We start from the raw sequence: 25811 nt of genomic DNA, 5'->3' as shown, positions 1-25811 counted from the left end.
CTCTTTTATTAATCCCTTTAGCTTTAATCTACTACTAAATACTCTATCGTTTTTACTATATCCGATAACGCCTCGAGCTAGCAATCGCTGCTTACTGCCCTTAGTAGTCTACTAACAACTACTCTAACTCGTTATATATTTAGTAAGCGGAAGCGTATAGAAGACCCTTGCTAGCGTAAGGTAATAAGAGACCGCTCGAATAGCAAATTCTATACTATTGCTAAGTATAACTATTGTAGTAAGTCTTAGACGTCGAATAAGCGCTCGAGAGTTATTAAACACCTATTAAAGTATTAGTTCTTACTAGAGTCGCTATAGAAGACTTATCAACCTTATCTATTACTAGAAGTAGTAGAAACCGAGGCGCTAGAACCTATTCTAGCGCTTATAGGTAATAATAATGTTAAGGAAATCCCTCGTCCTACCCGCAAGGAGGTGCTACTACTAAGGTTAGGCTTTGTCGACGAGATAACTCCTAACGAGTACGATACCCTCTACGAGTTAGTTACTAAGTAGGTGTTTGCCTCTAGTAGTCTATTAAGTACGATAGAGCATCTAGCCTTTATAAGATAGATAAAGAGGATAAGACCGGCCTTTAAACTACTAACTCGCTATTAGCTTAGATACGTGTACCTGCCTCGCCTCTATACGCGGCTACATCGCGAGATAATAGTAGAGGTTAATAGAAGTGCGCGGCTCTATATCGTATCGGATAGGTAGTCGGATCGAGCGCATCGTTTAGTCGTTAATTATCTCGTAGTTACGCCTCGAGCGGCGTAGTTTATAAAGTCCGAGCTTACTAGCGCGACAAGGAGTAATACCTCTTATTATACTAAAGGCCTTCTCGAGATTATCGACTAGTTTCCGGTAGGCAAGGTAGTCGGTATAGTTGCTAATAATATATTAGTAATAAAGGCGGCTACGGAAGAGGTATGTTTCAAAGATTGGAGGTTAGAAATAGTCCCTCCGGCAAGCCCCGACTAACTAATAGATAAGCGCTAATAAGACTTAGTGCGTACGGTAGTATCCGACGCTAATCCGATTAGGATATGCCTCCTATTTTACTTAGCTTCTAGTTAGGGACCTTTATTTAGTAACAACTAGCATTACAAGGCTTAGAACGATTACTAACGACGCTAAATCTATCGTAGAATACTTCAAGTATATACAGCTGCCTTTTAAGATACTGCTAGACATATTAAAAGGCAAAGTACGGCATTTCTAGGTCCCTAGAGGTGTCCGCTAGCAAGCCGACCTATACTACGCTCGAAGCGTGCTTATTAATAAATACTAGATTGAAGACCTCCGAGCTAACTATAAACAACGCCTCTTCTATAGATCGACTAATGCGTAGCGGCAGAGTTAGCTAGAGATATATAATATCTTCGAAGAAGGCTCGTTCTAGCGTAATCTACGAGGGTAAGTGCTAAAGCCGAGTTTTGCGTACTAACTAACTTCCCTTAGCTATTGCGACTTAATAGAGCTATTCCTAAAGGTTACTATTGCCTTAGAGTTAGATAGACCAAAGCTATTATACGTATATAGCAACTAGCGCTAGCTTATAAATGCTATAATCGACAAGGCTCTAAATCTCGTCTTAAACAAGGAGATAGAGATATATATAGAAAGGCGGTAGGAGGCACTATAAGTTCTTCAACTATAGAACCCTCTAGCGGACTGACAACGCTATTAGTTATTAGCCTATTATGCTAATTGCCTATCTAGCTAATGTTTCCGAGCGCTCCGACCCCGAGAAGCAGTTTATACTAATTAATAACGACGAAGTTAAATCCCTTACCCCCTTCCTTATCGAGTACTATACTAAGTAGCAACGTATATCCGCTACCTATCTAGACTATAACGAGTTAAGAGATGAGATTAATATACGCGCTAGACAACTTCTAAACGATATCTTTATACTTAGAAGCCGACAAGGTCTATTTAGTAACCCCGTTGTATAGGCAGCTAGAAAGAGCCGGACACCGTTGCTATAGTAGGCTAATAACTTCCGAGACTCGTACCCTAAGCTTACTAACCTCTATATACTAGCCTTGTCTCTTTGTCTAATAACCGGTACTACTAAGCGCAACTAGTCTGCCTTTAGCTTTATTTAAAGCCTTAAGCGTAATAGATTAAGCTACGAAGTGCTCGAGAAGTTAGTCTTTATCTACTAGAATCTACGCATTAAGTATAACCTAGACGATAGTAAGCTTATAGACGATAGTTACGTAGATCTATAGGATATTCTAAAGGAAGTATTTAAGCTATAAGGCGACTTCGAATACACTCGTAATAGCGGCGGCAATATAGACAATATAGACGACGATAGCAACGTTATCGACCTTACTACCGATAGCAATAGTTAGTAGAACAGCTAGTAGAACAACTAGTAGCTAGCAGGGCTGTTTGTATACTAAGATTGTCACTATTTACGCTCTATATTCTTATTTCCTTTATTGTTTTATTTTATATAGGATACGCTATAATAACCGGATCTACCTGCTAATTAATCTGTATCTCGTGTATGTTCATAAGGTGTACACGGTGTTCATAAGCCCGGAAATTAAACGCACCGTGATTCTACATCTCTACGCCTGCCTACCAGTTCCACTGACATTCACTGCTACAGCCGGGGAGAATGCGAGTCAGGCGCGTGGAAAATCGAATCGGCTATTCACTATGACCGCTACTCATAACACTTTCCGCAATTGATGGACTGCCCTGCGCGCCGCTACCCGATCAACGCAGCTTTGTCCCAATCCAGTAGATGTTCTTTCCACTTCGATGTCTGTGCTACCGTGAAACAGCTGCGGCACCTGTTTGATCAAGTGACTTTCGGAGAATACCTGAAACTGGCACTGCACTCTGCACACCTCACTACTGCTGCGCCTCGCTGAGCAGCTCTCTGTGAGCTTGCTTTCAACACCACAGCACGCCGACCACCTTCCTCTGGTCGAAGGATAGCGGCGCGTGACTCTGTTGCTATGGCGTTCATCCCAAGGCAGACTCCGACTCTCTCCGACAACTGAATCACGAGCAAGCGTGGCAACGAATCGTGCAGTCAGCGCAAACGCCGCAAAGACATGCACTCCACTTGCATGCCTGCCTTCCAGAACACCCACCACAATGCAATCAAAGATATGGCCCACAGAATCACCGGCTGGGAAGAGGCAACCCGTTCCAGCGGGAACACCACGCGCAAGCTTCTCCAAGCGCTTCGTCTCACATTGATGAAAGTATATTGCCATTGCCCATCCTCACGCAACCTTGGCGACAGCACATCCTGTCCACGCTACCACGACTCGGATCCACTCTCAACACTCGCATGAGCCCAGTTAGCGTTCAGCATGGCTTGCTAGGCCTGTAATTCTTCCAACTCGAAAAGTTGGCCCATGCAGCTTTTCTTCCAAATGGCACACCACTGTCATCCCAGACATGATGTGGCCATTATTACCTGAAAGCCTGGAAACACGCTTGCTCGACTGAGAAGCACAGAAGATGGCTGGCACCAGTTCGGTCATCAGAACTCAATGCGGACTTCATCTGAGATGCGTCTTGACGGCGCCCACTTCTACCGACAAAACTCCAACATTGCTTGTGATACCCAGTACATAAACAAGATCAGGGCATCACCGATCCTTGTCCAGGGATATTACTGGTCCACGATTCGAGACCTGATATCAAGACGACGGAAAGGGCGAGACCACTTTCATCAGTGGCCGCGTGCGCTTTTAACACCATTGCGCCATTTCCTGCTTCCATATGCCACCACGATTCATCGCAACGTTCGCCCAAAATGAATCTGCTTGATCCTAGACACCTGACCTCACATTTGAATGTCAAGCCGGGGTATCGCAGTTTCAAAATAAGACTCGCAGAGCTGGCTGCTCCCGAGCTTCTCCTCGACATGGCAACACTCCCAAAGAGTAGCTGAACGATGACCGCCACCGCATTGATTGGTCGAGAGCGGTGTCCATTCAATCCGCAAGAAGGTTGTACAACCTACACCGCTGCCTCTTCACTGGATACCGCTGTGCTGGATTGGAGCGAGCATTGCTTTTCATGGGAATATGTTGTCCCAGCATGCCCACGTTGCGAAGCTGCGTCTGCATAAATGGACTGTCGGAGATTGTGGTGTTGCATTTGACATGAATGAACGCCGACAGCATGCACCTACTGTACGGCGACGCATCTGTGAAAGGACATTATATTTGCCGCTCGATGGGAGGTCGGAGAAGAGCAATTTGCCCTCGAATGCCAATCGCTTCTGATGATGAGCTGCAAAAGCATTTCACGCAGTCATTCATTCTGCCCCTGAACACTCACTCCGACGCCTCTCGCAATTCCTTATCATCTGTCGTCGGACTCCCCGAACATCTTAATAATCCTGTACTGCGTCGCCCAACAATCACAGTGACGCTGATAAACCCAATCTCCCCAAGCCCTCACATCGTGATATATGGAAGCCCGAGCGCGCGCCCTCGCCTCTGAAACGCTGAAGCTGAATCAGCGCGCACTCACTCGAGGATTCTCCCAACCTCTCTCTCTATAGTTGGTCCCGTCAGGCCTGATCGATCGATCTAGCACGCCGAATTTCTTTTTCTTTTTCGACAATTCAAAGGTCTTAATTGGCGCCCCAGCCTCGATTCACCTGACCCTAACCTAGCCTACCGTGTCTAGCATTCTCCGACTCATGCCTCCAGTAGTCTCCCGAAAGTGCAGGAAGGAACGTGATCGTCCACCAGGCACCGTTTCATGACTACTAACATTCCGAAACATTTGTTCCTGTTCCTGTTCCTAGTCTTGGCATGGCATGGCATGGCAGGAACAAAATTCAAGCCCTGATGTCGTTCGTCACGGTCACTGTTTCTGAGGAAGGTGTGCTAGGAAACATTGGATCACTGATGAGGCTTGTTGGGATAGCAGTTGGGGGGGCTTGGAACTGATCCCGTCTGGCATTATCGTAAGGTAGAACCAACTCCCTAAGAAAAAAAAAGAAACTGTGTTCTAGTAGTCTTCACCTCGCGCATCTCACTAACCAGTCCTCCTACAAAAAGTTGAGAAGGAAAAAAAAGAGGAATTAAAGACAGTGCTCGGCAAGCTCGAGGATTTAAATGAAAAATTTTAGAACTTTTTTTGTTTGTTTTTTTCGTCTTCCTATTATATATATTAGTGAACGAACTCGATTATCTTCGCTAGGTAGCTTTTTCGAATTTTTTTTCTATTATTATATAGAGGATTTTTTAAAGGAGGAGGGAAGGAGGTAGGTAGACGGTCGAGTAGTGTGTATACGGTTGCGTTTATAGGATGTTTGGGCTTAGACGAGAGATATTAATAGTAAGAGGGGGCGTAAGAGAGGGTATAAGTCTTGTCTTTGGATGTGAAGGAGTTTTGGTGATGAATGGAATGGTTGGAAAGGCTGGAAGCTTGACGGGGAAGAATGGAGGTGGACTTTGGGAGAGCCGTTGGATTTTGTGGGAGAGGTTTCAGTTAGGTATATATCGAGGGACGTGGGAGTGGTGATTTACATGTAGGTACAGATGTGGTATTGAAGATGAGAGACGAATTTGTCGATGTTGGAAGATGGTAAAGATGAGGGAAGGATCTGTATACCAGGTGTTCGCTGAGATAGAGGTTACTAGGTCCCCAAGAGGATCAGTCGTCAATCCAGATATCATCGTATAGTATGCATGGTGGGATTTGTTCGTGCATGTCGTGCAGCATTGGGGACAACTTGGCCGGTCTGTGATTATACCATTGATGGATGCAAGGAGGATTTCGTGATTCTTGCTTCTTGGTAGTTCCAGCTCTCGGCGAGTACAATTTTCCGTTTTCCTTGACGAACGCAAGAAAGGCTGGAAACACGACATCCTCCTTGCACACGTAAGAGCACACGTGATTGAAAGGATCGTTCTTGGCGCACTCCGTAACGGGGCCAGGTCCGATCATCGTTTTTCGTGAAATAGCCACGGCTGAGATGGGAGTCGTCCCGTCTGTGGAAGGACACAAGTATTTTTTTTCTGGACTCATCTCAACTTCTTGTCTCCGCTGATGTCGAGGCTGTTATTGTATTGTTGATGATGAGAAGAAAGTAGGAAACATGTTTCGAGCGCGGCGCGGCTGTAGGAAAGCTCGGGTCACATCCTGAGCTCAGCTGTCGAATCAGGAAAGAGCTCAGGTCCCGAGTCGGAGTCGTGGAGAGAGCACGCCACACGCGACAGAGACCACACATTCATACTGCAGCATACAAGCCGTCAAGCATCGCCAAGCCCCTTCCCCTTCCACCTTGCGCTCTTCGCGGCCGCCGTCTTCCGCATACACGACCATCACCGCCGGCCGCGGCTTGTCTCAATGCAGGCCTCAGGAAACATCTTGCGAGCATCACCGTGATCATGCAGGCCGGCCTGGGCAATGGAGGGCCAGCACTGGAGCACCATGGCACAGAATATACCCTTCAGGGTGAGTGATACGGGAGCTGGAGTCGCCCATGCCCTGCGCTCGGGGCATAGAAAGGAGCCAGCGCGGTGCGGTCAGCCATGCTAACAATGCTGCCAGGTGTCATGCGCTTCCTGCAGATCGAATGGCATAACCACGAGCGAGCGCGCAATGCCTGGGACATAGAACGAGCAGAGATGCGAGCCAAGATCGCGAAGCAGGAGGGCGAGGTGAGACAGGCCAAGCGCATAAACGAACAGCTGGAGCGGCAGGTGCGAATGCTGGAGAACGCTCTTAAGAATGAGCGCAAGAAAAAGGGCGTCAACGGGACTGCGGCCACGAATGAGGCTGGTGAGGCAGAAACAGGCATACAGATCAAGACAGAAGATGCCAAGACTGGAGACAAGGGCGGCAAGCGTGCGTATTCGGGTGAGCATGATGATTCGGCATGGGATAGCGGACTGACAGCGCACCTAGCAACTTACGCGCCTCACAATTCATTCCTTGAGATCGAGGAGGCGAGCGAAAAGGAGCGCGAGCAGTATTTGGACAATACCTCCAAGTACCTTAAGAACTGCATGAAGGAGATTCAGTACTTGCTGACACCTCCGCAACACCCTCCTCCGCCGCAGATGCTTCCAAATGGCCATATCACGGGATTACCAGAGCCTCCGCTCTCCATGGAAGACATGTACGCCCAGCAACATTCTAGAGGAAATCAAAGGAACCAGGCTCGTCAGGTCTTGCCCCAGCAACCGCTCCCTCCAAATCACCAACCTCCGCCAGTGCCACAGACGCAATCTCAATACGGCCAGCAAAACCAGGGCGTGAACTATGTCGATTACAACCACCAAGGACAACAACCTTCAGACTTCGTGCAGCAAACACAGCAGCCAGCATATGAGGAGCAGGTTGAAAGCGTAACGCATACTTATGACAACAAGGGGCGACCCGTACAGGACCCACCGGCACAGCAGCAGATACACCAATCGGAGAACCTGCAACTACTCTCGAAAGGCATGAAGGAGCAGGCTGAAGCAGATGGATGGACTTTTGATGAAGAAACTCCCTTGAACCCTGATCTTCAGCCTACCGACCCTCCTCGAAGACCTGATACCGATCTATTTCCGAGCGCTGCCAATCCTGCATCGCTACCTGCGAAATCGCCACCCAGATTGGGACCACACAGCAGACGGAAAAGCTCTGGCTCACAGAACATGTCGAGACGGCGAAGCTCTCAAGGCAAGAATGATACCCATGAAGGTGCCGAAGCACTATCAAACCAAGATCCTTCTCAATTCAAAGTCCGCTTCGCATTGCGAGGCCATCTCGACGTCGTTCGTACTGTCATCTTCAGCGGCGGTGGTAGCCCAAGCGAGCCCGAAGTTTGCACAGCTGGCGATGATGGCACAATCAAGCGCTGGATCATTCCGGCAACATATCAGAATTACAACCCCGGGAACAATCAACCTGATTTGGACATCACAGCAAGATTCACACATAGAGGACACGAAGGCATTGTCACTTCATTGACAGCACCACCGGCCAGCACAGGTTTCAGCACTGGCGGCCAAGCTTCAGGAGACGGCTGGATCTTCTCCGGTGGCCAAGACACTACAATCCGCTGTTGGGAGCGAGGACGCGTGGATCCAAAAGCAACACTGGAAGGTCATACCGATGCTGTATGGGCGGTCTGTGTGCTCCCGGCATCTGTTGGTGTGGTCTTTGGACCTCAAAGCAGCAACTTTGGTGGACCTGATCGGCTATTGTTGGTCTCGGGCTCGGCAGATGGCACTGTGAAGGTCTGGGCTGTCAGCGCACCACCACAATCGTCATCGCCGTCCACAGGGAGCCGGAGAGGAGTTGGTGGAACGCGACGACACAGCGTCACGAGCGGAAGCAACTACCCTACCAGCCCGCAACCCAGCGTTGCCAGCAACACGCCTTTCAACTACACCTTGGTCCACTCGATCGAGAGGCCTGGAGACCAGAAGGTGAGCCCGACGAGTATATGTCCGCTTTCACCGTCGGGAGAGACTTTCGTGGTCAGCTACACCGATTCTTCAGTGCTCGTCTTCGACACCAGAACAGGCGAGGAGATCATCGGCATGGCGAGCAACGAGACATACGACGGCACGATGAACACGAGTATCAACACTGTCGTCGCCACGAGCTCCGGCTTAGAAGGCGCCAGCCCAGGCGACTCAGCGCGAGGCCATGATCCAGACGATGTCGGTGGAGGCGCAACTGGCGGCAGAGAAGGCGTCGAAGGCGTAGTCATCACAGGGCACGAAGACCGTTTTGTTCGGTTCTTCGATGCCAATAGCGGTAAGCAAAGTTGACCAGACCATAATTGCGAGTATGACACTGACGTGCTCACAGGCCAATGCACTTACGGCATGCTCGCCCACCCTTCCGCTATCTCTGCATTATCCTTATCCAAAGACGGCCGCGAAGCTGTCTCTGCTGGCCACGATGCAAGCATACGATTCTGGAGCTTGGAAAAGCGCATCTGTACGCAAGACATCGTCTCCCACCGAGCCATGCGCGGCGAAGGCGTCTGCGACGTTTGCTGGAGCCAGGATGGTCGACTCGTCGTTTCCGCTGGTGGCGACGGCGTCGTCAAAGTCTTCGCTCGATGATGATCCCTCTTGTACCTGCATTTGTGTGTGATGCGATTTGGTGCATCGCATCGCCCCCCACCTCGACACTGTTGTTTGTATGTGTACATATGGGGCCTTTTTTTGTATGATGGAGTGTAAAGCGTAGCGTAGCGTAGTAGCGGCTTGGGTTGGGGATAGCATCATGAAAGGCTGGAGCCCGTTAACACCACCACAGGACAAAGCACCGGAGAGGATCGGATCATTATGGATTGGACTACTACCCATACCACTAAAGGCATTTTGCATAGCATCGAATTTTTTTGTCGATCGCGCGAATACTACTATTACACTTATTATTTATGACTATCTACTATTCCTACTATGTTCTAACTTACGTATAAACTATATAGAACTACTATATAATTCTTGCTTCTGTCTATATATCCCTAGAGACACTACCATTCGCTCCGTTAAACATTAGGGTTAAGCTAAACCCCTTATACGGCGTATATAGGGTAGTGTATTTCCTAGTGCTACTCTTTCCGATAGCTAGTTAGAGGGTTTAACTATCGGTTATGCTAGATAGTAGCTGTCTGCTAGCTTGTCGAGTTGTAGCTAGAGATTAATTTATAGGGTCCTCTTCGGAGTAGTTAGGGCGAGCGCCTAAGCAAGATATGCTGCTCGTATCTTCTTAGTAGTGCTTAATCTCCTTGCCTACCTCGGCAGTAGCAAGGAAGTTGCGACTATAGCTAAGCCTAGTAGGGTTCGCTATAGTAAACTGCTATATTATAAGACCTACTACTACTGCTACTATAGCGGTGTATATAGAAAGTAATACGAAAGTAGGATAGCGATGTGACTCCACGACTCAGCCTAAACTCCTGCGCCACACCCGCTCGTTGCCACAGCTCCCCAATGCGGTCTCGCCGTGAACGATCTTGACCTCTGCTCCATCTCAACACAGGCCACTGCTATGTTGCGTGCCAGCAATGCACTTCGAGGCATTCGATCTTGCAACACAGGAGAATTTCGCACGGGTAGCATCGCTCATTTCACTACGTTGGTAGATTCTGGGCTTGGCCCGAGACCAGCCTCGCCAACATACCATGTGCGAATATGGAAGACAGCATCTCGGACGCAGGTGACTAATGGCAGCACAGGATGCGCTCAAGTACCTCAACTCACTTCAGAACAACCACAAGGTCTTGGAAGAGCGTCGCAAGAACCCGCCCAAGGATCTGACCAAAAATGACTCGCTGCATGAGATGTTCCAGTGCGTCGAAGATGCTGGCTACAAGGTAGATTGGTGGTAGGCCCATTCATACAGGAAACATTGACCAACGATTCAGCCTTCAGACTTTGATGCTCTCAATGCCGTACACGTCGCCGGGACCAAGGGCAAAGGAACAACTTGCGCATTCGTGAACTCCATCCTAAACCAATATCGCGAACGATATGGCTGCCCCAAGCAAATCGGCTTGTATACATCGCCTCACCTTCTCAGCGTGTGCGAGCGCATTCGTATCAATTCCAAACCGATCACCGAACAGAAGTTCACGCAGTACTTCTTCGAGCTGTGGGACCGCCTGGAACATGGTGCACGTCGAAGAGGAGCAGATCCAAGACCCAAGCCTACGTACTTTCGATATTTGACTCTCCTGTCTTTACACGCTTTTGTCAAAGAAGAGGTGGATGTTGCGATCTACGAGGTCGGTATTGGTGGTGAATTCGATTCCACGAACGTACTGTCCAAGCCAGCCGCCGTGGGCATTACATCGCTAGGCATCGATCATGTACAAGTGCTCGGTAATACCGTGGAAGAGATAGCATGGCACAAAGCTGGCATAATGAAACACGGCAGTCCAGCATATACCGTAGCCCAGCCAGAGGGCGCTATGAAGGTTCTGCAGAAAAGAGCAGAGGAGAAGCAAGTCGTACTGAGAGAGGTCCCGATTGCCAAATGTCTGAGAGAGGTGCCGATAGTTCCAGATGAAGACTACCAAAAGAGGAACGCAGCTCTCGCGGTTGTCCTTGCATCTCGTGTTCTCGATAGGTTTGACCTGCCACTTGGTGCACACCGTCCAGACGTGACATCAAGAAGTGGGCCAAATCAGCTAGGCACTGTATCTTTAGATGAAAACTTGCCCGATCCCTTCAAATGTGGACTGACGACTTCGCTATGGCGTGGTAGAGGCGAGATTGTGAGGCGCGATTATGGTACATGGTACCTAGACGGAGCGCACACCACGGAAAGCCTGAAGATTGTATGCGACTGGTTCGGCAAAACCATTCAAAGAGCAAGAAAAGAACGCGGCGAAGACCCGTTACCGATCCTCATCTTCAACCAGCAAGCAGAGACACGTAATGCAAGACAGCTCATCGACACTGTGCAACAGAGACTCCGGCAGGAGTGGGCCATACAACCAGAAACGGCGATTTTCTGCTCCAACGTGACGTACAAGAACAATCAGTACAAGCCTGGTAAGTCCTGATCGCTTTCTCATTCAGGCCTCGCTGACATTATGGTGCAACAGACTTCGTGGACAGCAATTCAGACCCCATGGCAGTGAAAACGTTATCAATGCAGCGTGATTACTCACAATGTTGGAAAGAAGCAGATCCACAATCGTCCGCTCACGTCGTTCGTTCCATAGAAGAGGCCGTGGAGCTCGCCCGGGAGATCTGCGAGAGACAGCTTGAGCGTCCGGCACACATTCTCGTCACTGGAACCTTTCGAATTGTTGGAGGTGCTTTGACTGTCCTGGAAGGTTCAAGCATTGCTACAGAAGCTTCGACCACTGCTCCCTCATCAGGTTGAGCGCTGATTACTACTTCAAACTCTTGAGCATAAGATCTTCATTTGGCTGAAGAGGTGGATGTTAAAAGAGGCGTCGTGACCTGCGATGTTCGCAACCTCTTCTCGTGAAGGCAGTGAGTGGCTCCGTATCTTGAGGACATAATCAGAGCTCTCAAGATGGTAAAGCCTCTAGGAGACAGACGATCACGTCGCTGGTGAAATCTTGAAGCTACCTGAGCGTGATCAGTAGGGGGAAATGCGCTCTCGGCGTTATCATGGCTTCACCTCAACTGGACTCGCCAAAATTAGGACTTGTTTTTAGAAGCCTATGGCTTGGAGAAGACCTTGTGGCAACTGCCATGAGGCAGGGCAGCATTACAGCCTTCACCAAAGCTGGACGAGTAGGCAGATGTCGCACTGGTGTCAGGAACGTACTTGCAGAGGTGGAATCGATCAGACGATCGCGAGGAGACTCGCTTCTGGCATCACTATGTAGATTCTGAACTCCCATACTAATTCCCATGAGCCTATACTTGTGCTATCGTCCAAAGCCAGACCGGGAGCATTGTGTTGGTGTCGCGTGAAAGCTTGGCAGAGCGCATTTAGAGTTTAGACCCCTGCCATGTGCCCCTCGCTCCTCCCCAAATTATTTGGCTGGCGCGTTTATGAGTCCTAAGAACACCAGTCACTCTCCTTGTTGCTCATATAATCGCCCACCCTTCACACAGCATCAAAGAAGTGACATACCTCTACAAAATGCTGGACGTGAACGACTTCATCAAGGAGCGCAATGGCGACCCAACCAAGATCAAGGAGTCGCAACGTCGCCGCCATGCTCCAGAAGAGGTTGTGGACGAGGTGATTGCCATGTTTGAGGAGCACAGAAAGACGGATTATGCAGCAAGGACCGAAATGGGCGCCAAGATCAACGCTGTGCAGAAGGCAATGGGCCAAAATAAGAAGAGCAAGGGCGATCCGAAAGAGTTTGAGCAATTGAAGCAGCAGAAGGACGATTTGGCTAGGGAACAGGAGGCAATGAAGAAGCAAGCTGAGGAGATCTATGCTCAGCTTCAGAAAAAGGTCAAGAGCATAGGCAATTATGTCCACGAAACAGTGCCTGTCTCAGACAACGAAGACAACAATGCTACAATACGCACATGGGCTCCAGAGGGCGTGACGGTGGAGAAGAAGGACTGTTTGTCGCATCATGAAGTCCTCACGCGCTTAGACGGTGCCGACTGGGATCGAGGTGTCAAGATTGTCGGTCACAGAGGCAACTTCCTTACCGGCAATGGATACTACCTGAAGCGAGCACTAGAGACGTATGCCATGGACTTCCTCCGCAAGAAAGGCTACACCGCATGCCAACCACCATACTTCATGCTTCGAGATCAGATGGCCAAGACTGCCCAGCTAGAGCAATTTGACGAGGAGCTTTACAAGGTTACCGAGAAAGAGAATGACCCCACCTCCGACAAGTACCTCATTGCCACCTCTGAGCAGCCCATCTCTGCCATGCATGCTGATGAGTGGCTGAACAACAGCGAACTCCCCATCAGATACGGCGGTCTGTCCACCTGCTTCCGAAAAGAGGCAGGCTCGCATGGCAAGGACGCCTGGGGTATCTTCCGTGTCCATCAGTTCGAGAAGGTTGAGCAATTTGTCTTCTGCAAGCCCGAGGACAGCTGGAAGCATTTCGACGAGATGATTGGCTTTTCGGAAGAGTTCTACAAGACCCTCAAAATCCCATACCAAGTTGTAGCCATCGTCTCCGGTGCTCTCAACAACGCTGCTAGCAAGAAGTACGACCTTGAAGCATGGTTCCCATTCCAGGGCGAATACAAAGAGCTCGTCTCCTGCTCCAACTGCACAGACTACCAGACCCGCGAACTCGAGATTCGGTATGGTCAGAAGAAGCAGACCGATCCGTCATACAAGAAGGATTACGTGCACGCACTCAACTCGACTCTTTGTGCTGTGCAGCGTGCGCTGTGCTGTGTGATGGAAAACTACCAGCGTGAGGATGGCATGGAGGTTCCGGAGGTACTTCGTAGATACATGCCAGATCAGGAGGAGTTCTTGCCTTATGTGAAGGAGCTGCCGAAGGATTCTACATCGCTCAAGGCAAAAGGTACAGCAGAGCAGAAGAAGGGGGGAGGTAAGCCGCAACTCCCCAACCAGGGAGAGGTAGTCGAGCGGCCAAAGGCAGTCGCGGAAGAGAAGCGTTCATAGCGATTGTCCTGAAATGTCGAGGGCTACAGTCGCTAGCCCTGACAAAATAGCATAGACTCAGAAACGTGACAAGGAATCATTCTCGGCACTACAAGAGTGCGTGTTTGATTGGGAGTAATGCCCTACGTTTGTAGAAGAAGTGAAGGCGAGAGGCAACTCCTTTCATTTCCGTACATGTAACTCTGCCATATGGATCGACGTAGAGAACGCTGATCATCTAAGGTACAAGATGTGGTGGTAGAATGGGCTTGGCATTGATGCTCATGGCTGTAAGGACTACCTTGAGCTCCAAAGCCAATATAATGAGGTAAATATTATTGACGCCAGCAGACCGTCGCTCGTAGTCAGGCTATTGATGAATCCTGCTGTGTGGCATGCTCCGCGGGACGCTTCTAACTCGCGTGATGCAAAGGCTTGGCCTTGACTTCAAGACCTGTTCTACGTAAAGGGAAAGTCTTTGGCGCACCAGTTGTGATTTCGATGGATTGAGTTCATCGGGATTTGCTTGTGGGTGAGCGGGAGCATTCAGTAGCTAAGGTATAGCATTGCACAGTCGCCGTCATGTGTTCCGTTCCGACTGTTTGGATGTCGCGTGAGCAGTGCCCATTATGTAGCCGTGGAGAGAAGAGGGTGAGGCGCGAGAGTCTTTAGATTCAATTTTTATTATCATCTTCTTACAATCATAGATTGTTATCTTTCTTAAATTTATCCCACGCCTCATTCAGCGTGCTGAAGACCGCTGCACTAATCATTCGCTGTTCGGTCGTAGCGTCTTGTGCTATCTGTATCGTTGTCAGTACAATTCATCGCTGCACAACCTCCTACTGATCTCATCACTTACTTTGTCGGGATGCACCTTCGCGATAGCTTTCATATAAATAATCTTCACCTTGTTCGGCAGAACCAAATCGCTCATCCCAACCTTTTTCCAACCAGCGGATTCCCAAAGCACCGCGTCCAGACTTTGCAGCAGAGCACGCAGATTATCGGATTTACCTCCTTTCCATGCAACCAGCTTCGCTTCCACTTGATCCGAGAGCGCGAATTTCTCGTCATCAGCCTTCTCTGCTGCAGCATTAGCAGCACGAAGTTTCTTCACTGCTTCTGCAGACTTGACAGTCGACAAAGCAGGTCGCTGCAGGCTGTTGCCGAGATTCTTTGCTGGGGGAGCTCTCGAAGCAGCAGCTGGTGCAGGTCTCGGTGTCGCGGGTTTCGCGGCTGGTTTAGGCGCAGCAGCCTTTTCGCAACGATCACGACCACGCAAACTGACGGCACCTCCTACACCTGACGCGATCGCAATCTTCCATACTCCTGCAGCATCCGTCCACTTCTCCATGTGCTCCAGAGCTTCAGCTTTCCGCATGAGCGCTTTGCCGTAGAAATCGCGCATATCCTTAGTCCCCTCACCACCACCAAGATCAATGGTTTCGCCGACACCTTGGCTTGCGCCAATCAGTTCTAAAGCTCGATCTGCATCAGAAACGGCCATTTTGGCATCCCCAGTCTTCAACGCCGTCAGAGAGCGATTGCTGAGAACTATGATCGTGATTGGATGAGTTGCCGGCAGAGGGCTGAGAGCAGCACCGTAAGCTTCATGCGCCGAAGCATAGTCTCCACGCTTGAAAGCTTCGCCGCCAGCCTTGCGGTGATTTGCGGAAGTAGAGAGTGCAGCTGGAGAAACGCTAGGAATCGTTCGTGGGGGCGCCTTCGGCCTCACGGGCATCGATGATGGGGTCGGGAGAACGTTGGGCTTTGCCTGAGCTGAGGTCGCTGGGGTCGTCGTAGGTGGCGCGGCACTGAACAGGTCGACCTCCGGCTCTGGCTGAGGCTCTGGCTTTGGTGCCTGCTTCTTTCGGCGCGCGGGACTAACGTACGCTTGCGCAGACTGATCTTCGACTTCCTGTCTGCTCAGCTTTGATGAGGGTCGCTTATCCTGTGTTGACTGACTAGGTTGCATGAATCTGGGCTGCTGCGCTGGTCGGTGTGGCAGCGGTTCTGCAGTCTGCGGCGGTTGCCGTTCTGTCAGGCATGGTCGTGATGGCTTTTGTGGCCGTTCGCGTGGTGCATCAAGCAGAGCTGCCTCGTTGGTCACATTGACGTCGCGTGCTCGCTGTCTCTGTTGACTGCTCGGCCGAGATTCGGAGGCGGCTTCCTGCATCCACTTTGGCTGGCCTGGATCGCGATCTTGTTGGAACTCTGCCACTGTCTTCGCCATCTGCTTCTGACTTGCCTTCCACAACGATGAAGCACCTTTGAGGAACTTGGTTCCATATTCCTGTGCCATTTGTGCGGCGTCCTTCTCGCCTCCCGCAGGCGATCTGCTATCCTGCCTGCGGGCAGCTGAACTAGGCCTGGGCTCCTGGCGCATCCATGCAGGCACTGCTTCGACCTCTTGTGGTCGACGATGTGGACTTCTGCTCGCGTTGCTCGGGCTTGGTCGTCGCTCATCCGCTTCGTCCCTTGCTTTTCGCTTTGACTCTTGGTGAGCTTGCTGTAGCAAGCACCCTACAGCAGCCTGTGGGTCGCCACCAGACTCTGCCAGTGCGATCTTCGCATTGTCGATTGGAAAGCCCATATCGACCAATTCTGCCAAAGCTCGATCTTGGGGTTCGTCTGCGCCAACGGGAGATTGTTCTTGCTGTGGTGCAGGTCTCACTGCTTGCGTCTTCGCTGGCCTTTCTGCCACAGGCTTCCCGAGATCTCCAAGTATATCGTCATCATCGCCATTTGTCGAAGACACGGGTACATGCCCATTGGACCTGTTGGGCAAGGCAGAGAGGCCAAAGGGATCGTCGTCGTCGTTGAAGCTATCGTTGTTTGTGCTCGTCGGAATTGATGTTTGCTGAAATGCTGGAGTGCTCCTACCACTAGCATGGGTTGACAGAGGTGGAGGGAAATGGCTCGCTTTGCTGACAGGCGCATCTTTATTGAAGGCTGCCATTATATCATCCTCTGCCTGTTCTCGCGGCCCTTGCGACGCTACTGGCGAAGGTCCACGTATTTCCGGTGTGCCTCTCCCGCTACCAAGAGTGTCCCACATCGAAGCTTGTTGCTCTTGCTGTCGTCTCTTCTCTTCAATCAGCTGCCTCTGCCTCTCCTGTATTGACACATTGCTTCCTGCGGCCTTTTGCGATTTGTTGGACAGGAGGTTACCGAAGGCATCACCTCCCGCCGCTTTTGCGGATCCATTGAGTGTACTCGAAGGACGGCTAAGATTCTGTGGCGATGCTGTTCCAGATGTCGGGATTGCAGGACTTGCTCGTAAGCTGTTGAAGTTGGCTGCGAACGGGTTCTGGCTCAATGGAGGGTTGCTGCTACTGGCATTTGTCTTGGCAGGCTTCTGCCAGTCTTCCCCGAGTAGGTCGTCCATGATCGCCGGAAAAGACAGGTATAGCTGCTGAAATGTATCATCGAAGCGATTGGGGTTGTTTGGTGATGGTGCGACGTGATGCTTCCAGCTGGTGCTGTTCATGTGCGATCTCGAGCATCGGCATCTGGCCGCGTCGGCCTCAGGCAGCAAGAAATGCCGACTTCAGCCCTCACTTTGCTTTCGACCTCTTGCGCCGCGCCCAAAGCTACACCAACCACACCACGCTCAATCTCGACTACGCTCAATGATCATAGAACTGGTGTCGGCCTCAGGCTACCAAGAATGGCGACTTCAGCCCTGACCTGGCATCCACCCTCTTGCAAACAATGCTACATTAACGTCGCTCAGTCGCGACAATGCCACAGGGTCGCAGGCTCCTATGATCATTGATCAATGGATCTGCGAGACCTCATTGGCACAGAGAAGTGATTCCCAAAAAAGGCCAATATGCATAAGATGCATATCACCTTGAAACGGCCGGAGCCGGTGTAGGACGGACTTCATCACCAGGAACTGAAAAATGGAGTGTTCGGCATCAATATGCACGCTCTACACGAGACGCTGCCTGTCTGCCACATGCCGACCGCCGCACGAGTTGTACGGCGGATTCGCCCTTTCGCATCGTCAGCTACCGCACCTGCCTGCAATGACTTGCCTCTTGCCTCTTTCTTCGTGGACCCTTGTTTCATGCAGGGTTCAGCGCACGGACCCACCTTCCACGAGACTCGAGGGCAGCCATCAGCTTTCACGACTCCAGCTTCAACCCTCTTCGCTCTCCACAACATCAACGCCGATATCACCATCGCTGGCGTTGAAAGCCCATAGCACAATGGAGTGCCAGCTCGGTAAGCTCTCTTCTCGCACTCACACTTCCCAATTGCATCTTGCTGACCTCCAAGACCCGACGGCTCCATGTGGGCAGTTCTCGCCTGCGCTTCCATACAGGCCCATGTTGAAGCATGAACGCTCTTCCTCGGCAGCAGGCACCTCCGACCAGCTTAACAAGCGTTCCCGCAGCTCCAAGTCACCAGTCGTGGCAGATTTGCTCTGCCTGCACTGCAACGCTATTGGCCATGCATGGTCACAGTGCGAGGCCTTGTGCTTGCAGTGTTGGGATCGTCATCCACGTCAGCGCTGTGCCAACCTATCCGTCGACAACTACACACCTGGCGCGTTCACGCTGTTCAACGCGTCGGACACTGTTGACACGGGAGAGCCCGAGCCGCTCTCCAACCAGGAGCCGATGTGTGGTATACCGATCCCCAACCTCGACGCAGGCCTCATGGAAGGTGTGAGTGCTGAACGCCAAGCCATGATTGCTGCCACGCCAGAGCCACTGCCAGAGCCGCGGGAGGCACTGTCGGTAGAAGATGGCGGCCGTCTGCGCACAGGGATGAACGCAATGCCACTAGGCGGTTTCACTCCACATCTTACTCGGCTCAATCTTGCTCCTCAACAACACAGCAGCAAGAAGGCCCATCTCAAGAAGCTCGATACCAAGAAGCCCGCTCAGCCAAAGGTCAAGCACTCAAAGTACTTGAAACGCTGGCAAGGACTCGAGTTGCAGGTGCGCAGTGTGGTGCAGGGCGCTGAGAATCCGGATCTCGCTACCAACAATGGTCGAGATCGCGCGGAGGTCTGGGAAGCTGTTGATAAGGCGCTCGAGGTCTTGCGCCCGGCCATACTGCGCTGAATTGAGTTGTTGTGTTGGTCACTGTATGAGATTGTGGAGGTAGCTGTCAGAATGCGTGTTGATGCACGTCGAGCCCTGCACGGCAACCGTCTCCAGGATCTTGACCGTTGAGATCTGATTCAACGGCTCTTCCATCTTTGATCCACTTTCTTCTCAAGATGACACCGACCGCCGACTTCTCGCGTCACGGCGCTCTTGCAACTTTTCTAACCGATACAAACGGTTTTGCATCAGAGGCAAGGGTTCGGATTGCTAATTCATCTGCCCTGCATGAAATGGCCCGAGCTTGTCGCCGCACAAAACAATTTTCATTTCAAATTCTTTTCATCTGACTTTCTTTGCACTCTGCACCCCGTATCAGCACCAAGATCAGCACCACTGTCGGCACCACTCCCAGCTCCACTCCCAGCTCCACTCCCAGCTCCACTCCCAGCTCCTTCTCGACTCCGTCCGAACAGCACTACAATGGCCACCACAGCGCAATCAGCCATTCCCAGAGTCTTCGCTGTCGCGGAGCTGCTTGAGAACATCTTGCTAAAACTGCGTCCAACGACCACAAAGAGCGTCGACAATGGCTCCACCAGTCTCGATGTAGACTTCAGTGCTTCGGCAAACTCTCTCAAAGGTAATACCAACTGGGCTGATGGCTTGGAGGATCTTTTCGTGGCCAAGCGTGTTTGCAGGAGATGGAAGGAGGTCATTCAGGGTTCTGTCAACATTCGCCGCTCGATGCTGCTAGATTACACTGACCCAAGCGAAAATACCGACCACCGCATGTCCGGAGTCGCCTACCTTATCAACCCCAACACCGCCGCGCTGAGGCTGCACCCAGCTATACCCTGCCATGCCAGGTAAGTCCGCCAGCAGGATTGTGCTCCTTGTCCGAGACATGTTTGCTAAAGGGTTACGCCCGTTTTCATCTAGATTTACCACCACGACTACTCAGCAAGGCGAGACAAGCACCATGATTGAAATCCATATCAAGGAGCACATCAAGAGGGGGCCACAATACAGCCCAAGGAACCCCAAAACCGACTACATTGGCTGCGAATCGACGGGTTCGCCATGCAAACAGCCCCAACAGTCCCTCAGTATGGCATCATTCCGCAAGAAGAGAGCATACCACCTCTCCTCCATCATGTCTTGGCGACGCATCAAGGCCCTCACCACGCCCGAAAAAATCCAGATCGTCGTCCAAATCTCAGCAGGATCACACATCCCCTACAAAAGCACCATCATCCTCGGCCGCTCCACTCTGCTCGGACAAGTCTACGACGCCCTCGAAACGATTCTGAGTCGCACCACCGAGACCCACACCTTCAGAAGCCGCCTCACCTGGCAAACCACCGACTCACTCCAATGGGCAGCAGAAGCCTGGAGCGGAGGAGGTGTGGAGGAGGACGACGAGGTGGCAGAGGGCCTCCGACTGGTAGAGAAGCACAATTCTCTGCCCAATTGCGGCAAGAACGTCGGAAACTGCGTTTTTTGCACCGCTGTCGGGGTCCTGGAGAGTGGAGATAAGGGCGCAGAGGTGAAGAGTTTTTTGGAGGAGGCGGATCCGAGGAGGCTGCCGAGGGAGAGGCCGGTTGTGGATTTCGATGAGTCGGATAAGGAGAATTAGGGGTGCTTTCGGTTGGGGGGGGGGGGGGGGGGGATTGTAATTCTTGGGTGGAGCGAAGAGTGGAGATGAGTGGGTGTGAATTTTTTGCTTTTTTTTTCTTTACTTGGGATTGTTTCCGCTGAATGGGTATCTTGAAGGGGGTGAGTGTTGTTTTGTAGGTACTGTAATGCGATCGAGGAATGGAGATGAATGCATGTGAAACTGTTTCTTTTTCAACCTATTACTTCGATTTCTGCTTGTTCCTTCGGCGCGGAAGAGGCCTGGGAGGGGGTGAGTGCAGTTCTGTCAGTCCTACGAAGGGACCGAAGAATGGAGTTGAATTGCATATGCACCTGTCTCTTTTCCACCTGCAACCGCCATTTTTTATTATTCCTTCGGCGCGGAAGTAGCCTCGAAGGACGTGACTGTACTTCTATAGGTCCTACGAAGGGACCGAAGAATGGGGTTGAATGTGTGTAGGTTTGCTTCTTTTCTACCTGTAACCCCGTTGTTTCTACGCATCCTTCCGCGAAATAGGTATCTCGAAGCCCTTACTATCTATTCTCACGCCCTCTTAGCAAGAGTCCGTATTAGAGTTACCTAGCCGTATAGAGGAGTTAGTTCTATACTTTAGCGATTTCGATTAGGGACGCGATTCGAAAAAACCTTTGAAAATCTACTTACTTTGCGATCTTTATATAATTTCTAACTTTACTTCGCGATAAGTTGCGATGTTGAGGCGATTCGCTTCCTGTTTCCATAATGAGAAGGCTTCGAGGGGCTTTACTGATTGCCTCGCAGGCGCGTAGGCTAATGAAAGAGTAGAGTCGAAGGTGTATAACATAGTCTACTCTCTACCCAGACATGCAAAGTCGAGGCGATTCGCTGTCTAATTTCGCGACGAGGGCTCCTTGAAAGTTTTTGGGTACAGTCTGCGAAGATCCATAGATCGAATCTGCAGCAAGAGCTGAACACCTGTGGAAGCGTCCACTTTTCATCCGTAAGAGCGATCTTGATTGGATTCGCTGCTTGCTTCGGCGACCATAAGGCATCGAAGGAGTTGGCTGGAGTGCTGTAGGCATTGAAGGTACCCTTCACTTTAGACTTAAACACGCGTAGAGTTGCCAACTGTCTCCCTCTACGTGCAATTTTGATAGAACTGGAAAGGCTGACGTTGGGCCGTAAGCTACGAGAGAATAGCTAGGTTGAAGGCATGTGGCTCGTTGGGGGCTTACGTGTACACTGAGTTGCTGAGAACGCTCGAGTCTTAGAGGAAGCAGCCGTTCAGAGTAAGGACTTCCAGAGATCGAAATCTTGAGTTGTGCTTGCATGCAATGTGTGAGACGTGATGTTCGCTGAAAGTTCGCTGGCAGCCTGGCTGCAGCCGCCACGACTTTTGGCAATCGCTGGTCGCGTGTCAGGCACGGCACGTCTTCCAGCTTGACTTCACTTCCAGCGAGTACTGATCGTCACATGCGACTGCGCTGCGACCGGAAGCAGCCTCTGCAATACGCCACTGGCACATTATCCGCCTTTTGGTCCAGATCCAGCACTTCAGACTTACCGACACACCAAACGCCTGGCGACAACCACAGCCCTCGATATTGAGCGCGCAAGCGCAAGCGCATCCAGAGCACAATGTCCGTCTGGAACCCAGAAAATGTGACTGATGTCGCCGAGTCGGTCGGTATCGCATCTCTTAACAAGGAGGTCTCCGAACATCTGGCGCGCGACGTCGAATACCGAATCGCCCAAGTCCTCGAAGAAGCCTTGAAATTCATGCGCCATGCGAAACGAACAACGCTCACGACACAAGACATATCACAAGCGCTGCGAGTGCTAGATGTCGAACCACTCTACGGATATGACTCTACCAGACCACTGCGATTTGGCGAAGCCTCGATAGGACAAGGCCAGCCATTATTTTACGTGGAAGATGAAGAGGTGGACTTTGAGAAGCTGATCAATGCGCCGCTGCCCAAGGTGCCGCGAGAAATCAGCTTCACCGCGCATTGGTTGGCGGTGGAAGGAGTGCAGCCCAGCATACCTCAGAATCCAACTCAAGCCGACCAACGGAATCAAGAGCTGGCGGCCAAGGGCCAAGGCGCAAACCCGACTCTTGCGGCTATGAGTGGGAACGACAATGTCTCCGTAAAGCCGCTGGTCAAGCACGTCTTGTCGAAGGAGCTGCAGCTTTACTTTGACCGCATTTGCACCGCCATCATGGACGAGAACAACGAGGATAATCGCCTCGCTGCCTTCGCTTCATTACGGACAGACCCTGGCCTGCATCAGCTGGTTCCATACTTCATTCAATTCGTGGCGGACAAAGTTACGCATCACATGAAGTCGCTGTTCATCCTCACGCAAAGCATGCAGTTGCTTGCAAGTCTCTTGGACAATCCAAGTCTCTACATTGCACCATACGTGCCATCCGTAATCCCGTGTGTGCTTACATGCTTAGTGGGCAAGCACTTGGGATCCGCTAACAGCGACGGCGCGACCACACATTTCTCGCTCCGCGACTACTCAGCAAGCTTGCTTTCCACGATCGCAAGAAAATTTGGGCCAAGCTCATCGACCTTGAAACCACGCATCGCGCGCTCGTGCCTGAAGCACTTCCTCGACTCACACAAACCCTTCGGCACGCATTACGGAGCTGTCCTGGGACTCACGTTCATCGCTGGAGCAGACGGCGTGCGATCACTCATCTTGCCAAACCTCAAAGCATACGACATGCACCTCTCCGAAGGCATCAAGGACGAAGCGAAGAAGGAGCAGGCTGAGTATGTTGTGCTTGCAATCATGACAGCTCTCGAGAAGCTAGAGCAAGACTCGATCACCACAGCAGCAAATGGTCATCCAGAAGGCGAAGCACTAAAAGAGCGCTTGACTGAAGCGCTCGGCGAGGTTATTGGCAATAAGGTATTTGACAGTGGGCGTCAAAGTCTGGTCAACGCAGTCCTTGAGCGGGATGTAGAGATCTAGCGCTTTGGAGTCTGGAGATCAAGATGCTTTTGGGAAATCTTTAGCGAGGCGTTCCGGGTTGGAGTTGCATCTGTAGCATAGACAGAAAAGCGACATGAAATCTTTCGATGTAAGCAAGAACGATTCAAGGCTTTCTCGGTGTCAAAGATGCTAGTCAGGAGACTTGCGTGCTTGCGGCCGAAAGACAAAAGAACAGCCTCGTGATCTCGCTCAACATCGTCAACAAGGTTCATGAATTTCACACACAACTAAGGAAACCCATACCCTTCTTCCCATCTAAGCAAACCCAGCTCCCGCTGCGCCCTTCTTACCAACACCTGCTTGTTTGTTGCTGTGGAGCAGATGTATCAGGTGCAGGTGGCGCGATCGCGAGCATAGACTGCTGCAGTACCATAGCATGGCTTGGCTGAGCAGCGATAGAGGGGCTGATCATGGTGGCTCGCACGGTATGGTCTTTCTGGCTATGTTCAGGGTGGAGGTGAGGCGCGGTGCTGCTGGCGCTTCATGAGGCCGGAACGCATTTTTATCCACCGCTGAATCGAGACGAGTTCGGATTCCGGTGGGCACGGTGCGACATCGTGATAGGCTTCCCCAATACTATAGCTTTCGAATAGGCGCATTCCAGCAAAGCGTCCTCCATTGCATCGTCTTGGTGTAGGTGTTTCTCGCTCAGGAGAGGTCAAGCTTCCCTGCCCTGCCAAGACTTCGGATGTGGACCCAGCGCGTCGTGAAACGCGGCCTCTTTCAACCAACCACTTCTCCTTCCACAACTTTCATCGTTCGTATCTTGCTTGTATCGACATCATCACAATGAATCGCATAGCCTTCACGATTGTCTTCTACGGATGCCTTGAAGCTGATGCTACAGCTTGACTGCTCTCAAGAACATCAATCAATCCATCCCAACGTTGCAAGTGCCTGGAGGTCAAGTATGCGCTCTGTACTAATGTTAGCGCCTTGCCAGCGCGTAGCAAGGAGCATGGTCCATTAGGCATGTACTGTGCCTCATGGCCGCATATGGCAAGTATGATATGAGAAGCAGGAGCTCTCGCTCTCCTGATGCTTTCACCAGTCGCAAATGTTCTCCACAGACAGACTCCTCATGCATTTCTTGAGGGCATCACCCTCAGCAGCATTTCCCACAGACCACGCGAAGCCCTATGTCAAGGCTGAGACCTCTTCGGCTGTGGGAGAACGGACTGATCCGCCTAGTACTCCTCCATGGACACCGGTTACACTGCGAAAGCCTTTCTTGGTCGCCATACTGCTTCTGACAGCAATTCTGATCACGACAATTGTTATACTTCTGCTGATCAGCTCTCATCACCAAGGACTTCTCTTCGCCACGGACATCAGCCAGTTGCCTCTAGCTCGCTCATTCGCATATCTGTACCTGCCGACCATAATCTCAGTAATCTATGGCTTCCTCTGGACTTGGCTGGATCTGGACATTAAAAGGCTAGAGCCTTTCTTCCAACTCTCTAGGAATGGGGGCGCCAAGGCAGACAACTCCATATTGCTGAGCTATCCGTTGGAGTTCCTGATCACGGTTCCATTTTCTGCTTTCAAACGCGGCCATTGGAACGTGCTCACAGGCTCGATTACGATGATGTTGATTTTCTGGGGCCTGACACCAACTCAAGCTGGCATATTCGCTGTGCGGACCATCACCGTGGACACCGCGATTGAGGGCCTCCGATCAAGCGCGTACATTCCGCTGTCGCAACAAGGAAACTTGACTTCGGTTTACGCGCAGTCAGTGTACAACATTGCGTGGCTGAACGAGACCTTGCCTCCATTTATGACAAAAGAGTTTGCCCTGAGCCCTTTCGAACCTGCTGAGGATTTGGTTTCCTACGCGACCAATGCAAGCTACACTGGGTCTACAAAGTTGTACAGTGTTGACGTTGCCTGTACCGAAGCCAGGCTGTTCAATACCTCGGGCCACATGACCTATAATGGCACACAAGGTTGCGACTTCAATGCTCCGAGGTACAGGCCAGGAGGTGGCACTGACACCAGCAAACCCTTCGACACTCTGTATGTTGGATACCAGAATCAGGGTGGGTTCGCAGACTACTATTTGTCTTCGG

General features: G+C 51.0%; 10 protein-coding genes across 10 annotated transcripts; 9 read left to right on the top strand and 1 right to left on the bottom strand.

Moving 5' to 3' along the window:
* Window positions 1-2636: 2636 nt before the first annotated feature.
* Window positions 2637-4317, top strand: MYCFIDRAFT_183103 (uncharacterized protein). The gene has a single exon (XM_007929618.1). It carries the CDS (start codon window positions 3084-3086, stop codon window positions 3327-3329), a length of 246 nt encoding a protein of 81 aa, XP_007927809.1. The 5' UTR covers window positions 2637-3083; the 3' UTR covers window positions 3330-4317.
* MYCFIDRAFT_211622 (uncharacterized protein) lies at window positions 2637-4320 on the top strand. The gene has a single exon (XM_007929617.1). The coding sequence runs from the start codon at window positions 3531-3533 to the stop codon at window positions 3798-3800; it is 270 nt and encodes an 89-aa protein (XP_007927808.1). The 5' UTR covers window positions 2637-3530; the 3' UTR covers window positions 3801-4320.
* Window positions 4321-6548: 2228 nt separating this feature from the next.
* MYCFIDRAFT_95958 (uncharacterized protein) lies at window positions 6549-9077 on the top strand (the record flags this gene model as incomplete). Its single annotated transcript, XM_007929616.2, has 3 exons — window positions 6549-6852; window positions 6913-8763; window positions 8818-9077. Coding segments are annotated over 3 exons (2415 nt in total), but the record flags the coding sequence as incomplete, so codon positions are not given.
* A 1109-nt stretch (window positions 9078-10186) lies between these two features.
* On the top strand, window positions 10187-11856 carry MYCFIDRAFT_40211 (uncharacterized protein; the record flags this gene model as incomplete). The annotated part of the gene is made up of 4 exons (XM_007928791.1): window positions 10187-10336; window positions 10388-11117; window positions 11172-11519; window positions 11573-11856. The coding sequence occupies 4 exons, from the start codon at window positions 10187-10189 to the stop codon at window positions 11854-11856; spliced, it is 1512 nt and encodes a 503-aa protein (XP_007926982.1).
* A 735-nt stretch (window positions 11857-12591) lies between these two features.
* Window positions 12592-14221, top strand: MYCFIDRAFT_165530 (uncharacterized protein; the record flags this gene model as incomplete). Its single annotated transcript, XM_007929615.1, has 1 exon — window positions 12592-14221. The coding sequence occupies one exon, from the start codon at window positions 12592-12594 to the stop codon at window positions 14065-14067; it is 1476 nt and encodes a 491-aa protein (XP_007927806.1). The 3' UTR covers window positions 14068-14221.
* A 526-nt stretch (window positions 14222-14747) lies between these two features.
* Window positions 14748-17483, bottom strand: MYCFIDRAFT_154947 (uncharacterized protein; the record flags this gene model as incomplete). The annotated part of the gene is made up of 3 exons (XM_007929614.1): window positions 16166-17483; window positions 14909-15823; window positions 14748-14849 (listed from the first exon to the last, which is right to left on the bottom strand). Exons 1-3 carry the CDS (start codon window positions 17435-17437, stop codon window positions 14748-14750), a joined length of 2289 nt encoding a protein of 762 aa, XP_007927805.1. The 5' UTR covers window positions 17438-17483.
* A 494-nt stretch (window positions 17484-17977) lies between these two features.
* MYCFIDRAFT_197560 (uncharacterized protein) lies at window positions 17978-19130 on the top strand (the record flags this gene model as incomplete). The annotated part of the gene is made up of 3 exons (XM_007929613.1): window positions 17978-18060; window positions 18131-18282; window positions 18418-19130. The coding sequence occupies 3 exons, from the start codon at window positions 17978-17980 to the stop codon at window positions 19128-19130; spliced, it is 948 nt and encodes a 315-aa protein (XP_007927804.1).
* A 270-nt stretch (window positions 19131-19400) lies between these two features.
* MYCFIDRAFT_175985 (uncharacterized protein) lies at window positions 19401-21233 on the top strand (the record flags this gene model as incomplete). Its single annotated transcript, XM_007929612.1, has 10 exons — window positions 19401-19913; window positions 19952-20001; window positions 20055-20661; window positions 20694-20715; window positions 20743-20862; window positions 20889-20895; window positions 20929-20946; window positions 21008-21025; window positions 21051-21151; window positions 21211-21233. The coding sequence occupies 10 exons, from the start codon at window positions 19401-19403 to the stop codon at window positions 21231-21233; spliced, it is 1479 nt and encodes a 492-aa protein (XP_007927803.1).
* A 228-nt stretch (window positions 21234-21461) lies between these two features.
* Window positions 21462-22985, top strand: MYCFIDRAFT_208119 (uncharacterized protein; the record flags this gene model as incomplete). The annotated part of the gene is made up of 8 exons (XM_007929611.1): window positions 21462-21535; window positions 21577-21799; window positions 21852-21872; window positions 21898-21911; window positions 21942-21976; window positions 22025-22048; window positions 22074-22160; window positions 22187-22985. The coding sequence occupies 8 exons, from the start codon at window positions 21462-21464 to the stop codon at window positions 22336-22338; spliced, it is 630 nt and encodes a 209-aa protein (XP_007927802.1). The 3' UTR covers window positions 22339-22985.
* MYCFIDRAFT_154945 (uncharacterized protein) lies at window positions 22243-23833 on the top strand. The gene has a single exon (XM_007929610.1). The coding sequence runs from the start codon at window positions 22369-22371 to the stop codon at window positions 23716-23718; it is 1350 nt and encodes a 449-aa protein (XP_007927801.1). The 5' UTR covers window positions 22243-22368; the 3' UTR covers window positions 23719-23833.
* Window positions 23834-25811: the final 1978 nt, after the last annotated feature.

Source organism: Pseudocercospora fijiensis (assembly GCF_000340215.1).
Source record: "Pseudocercospora fijiensis CIRAD86 unplaced genomic scaffold MYCFIscaffold_5, whole genome shotgun sequence".
Classification (NCBI taxonomy): Eukaryota; Fungi; Ascomycota; class Dothideomycetes; order Mycosphaerellales; family Mycosphaerellaceae; genus Pseudocercospora; species Pseudocercospora fijiensis.
Note: the sequence above shows the minus strand (reverse complement) of the source record. Positions and strands in the feature narration are given on the sequence as shown.

Excerpts from the sequence above, each read along its gene's own strand:
- MYCFIDRAFT_183103 (XM_007929618.1), top strand. The coding sequence starts at position 3,084 with ATGCACTCCACTTGCATGCCTGCCTTCCAGAACACCCACCACAATGCA.
- MYCFIDRAFT_211622 (XM_007929617.1), top strand. The coding sequence starts at position 3,531 with ATGCGGACTTCATCTGAGATGCGTCTTGACGGCGCCCACTTCTACCGA.
- MYCFIDRAFT_154945 (XM_007929610.1), top strand. The coding sequence starts at position 22,369 with ATGTCCGTCTGGAACCCAGAAAATGTGACTGATGTCGCCGAGTCGGTC.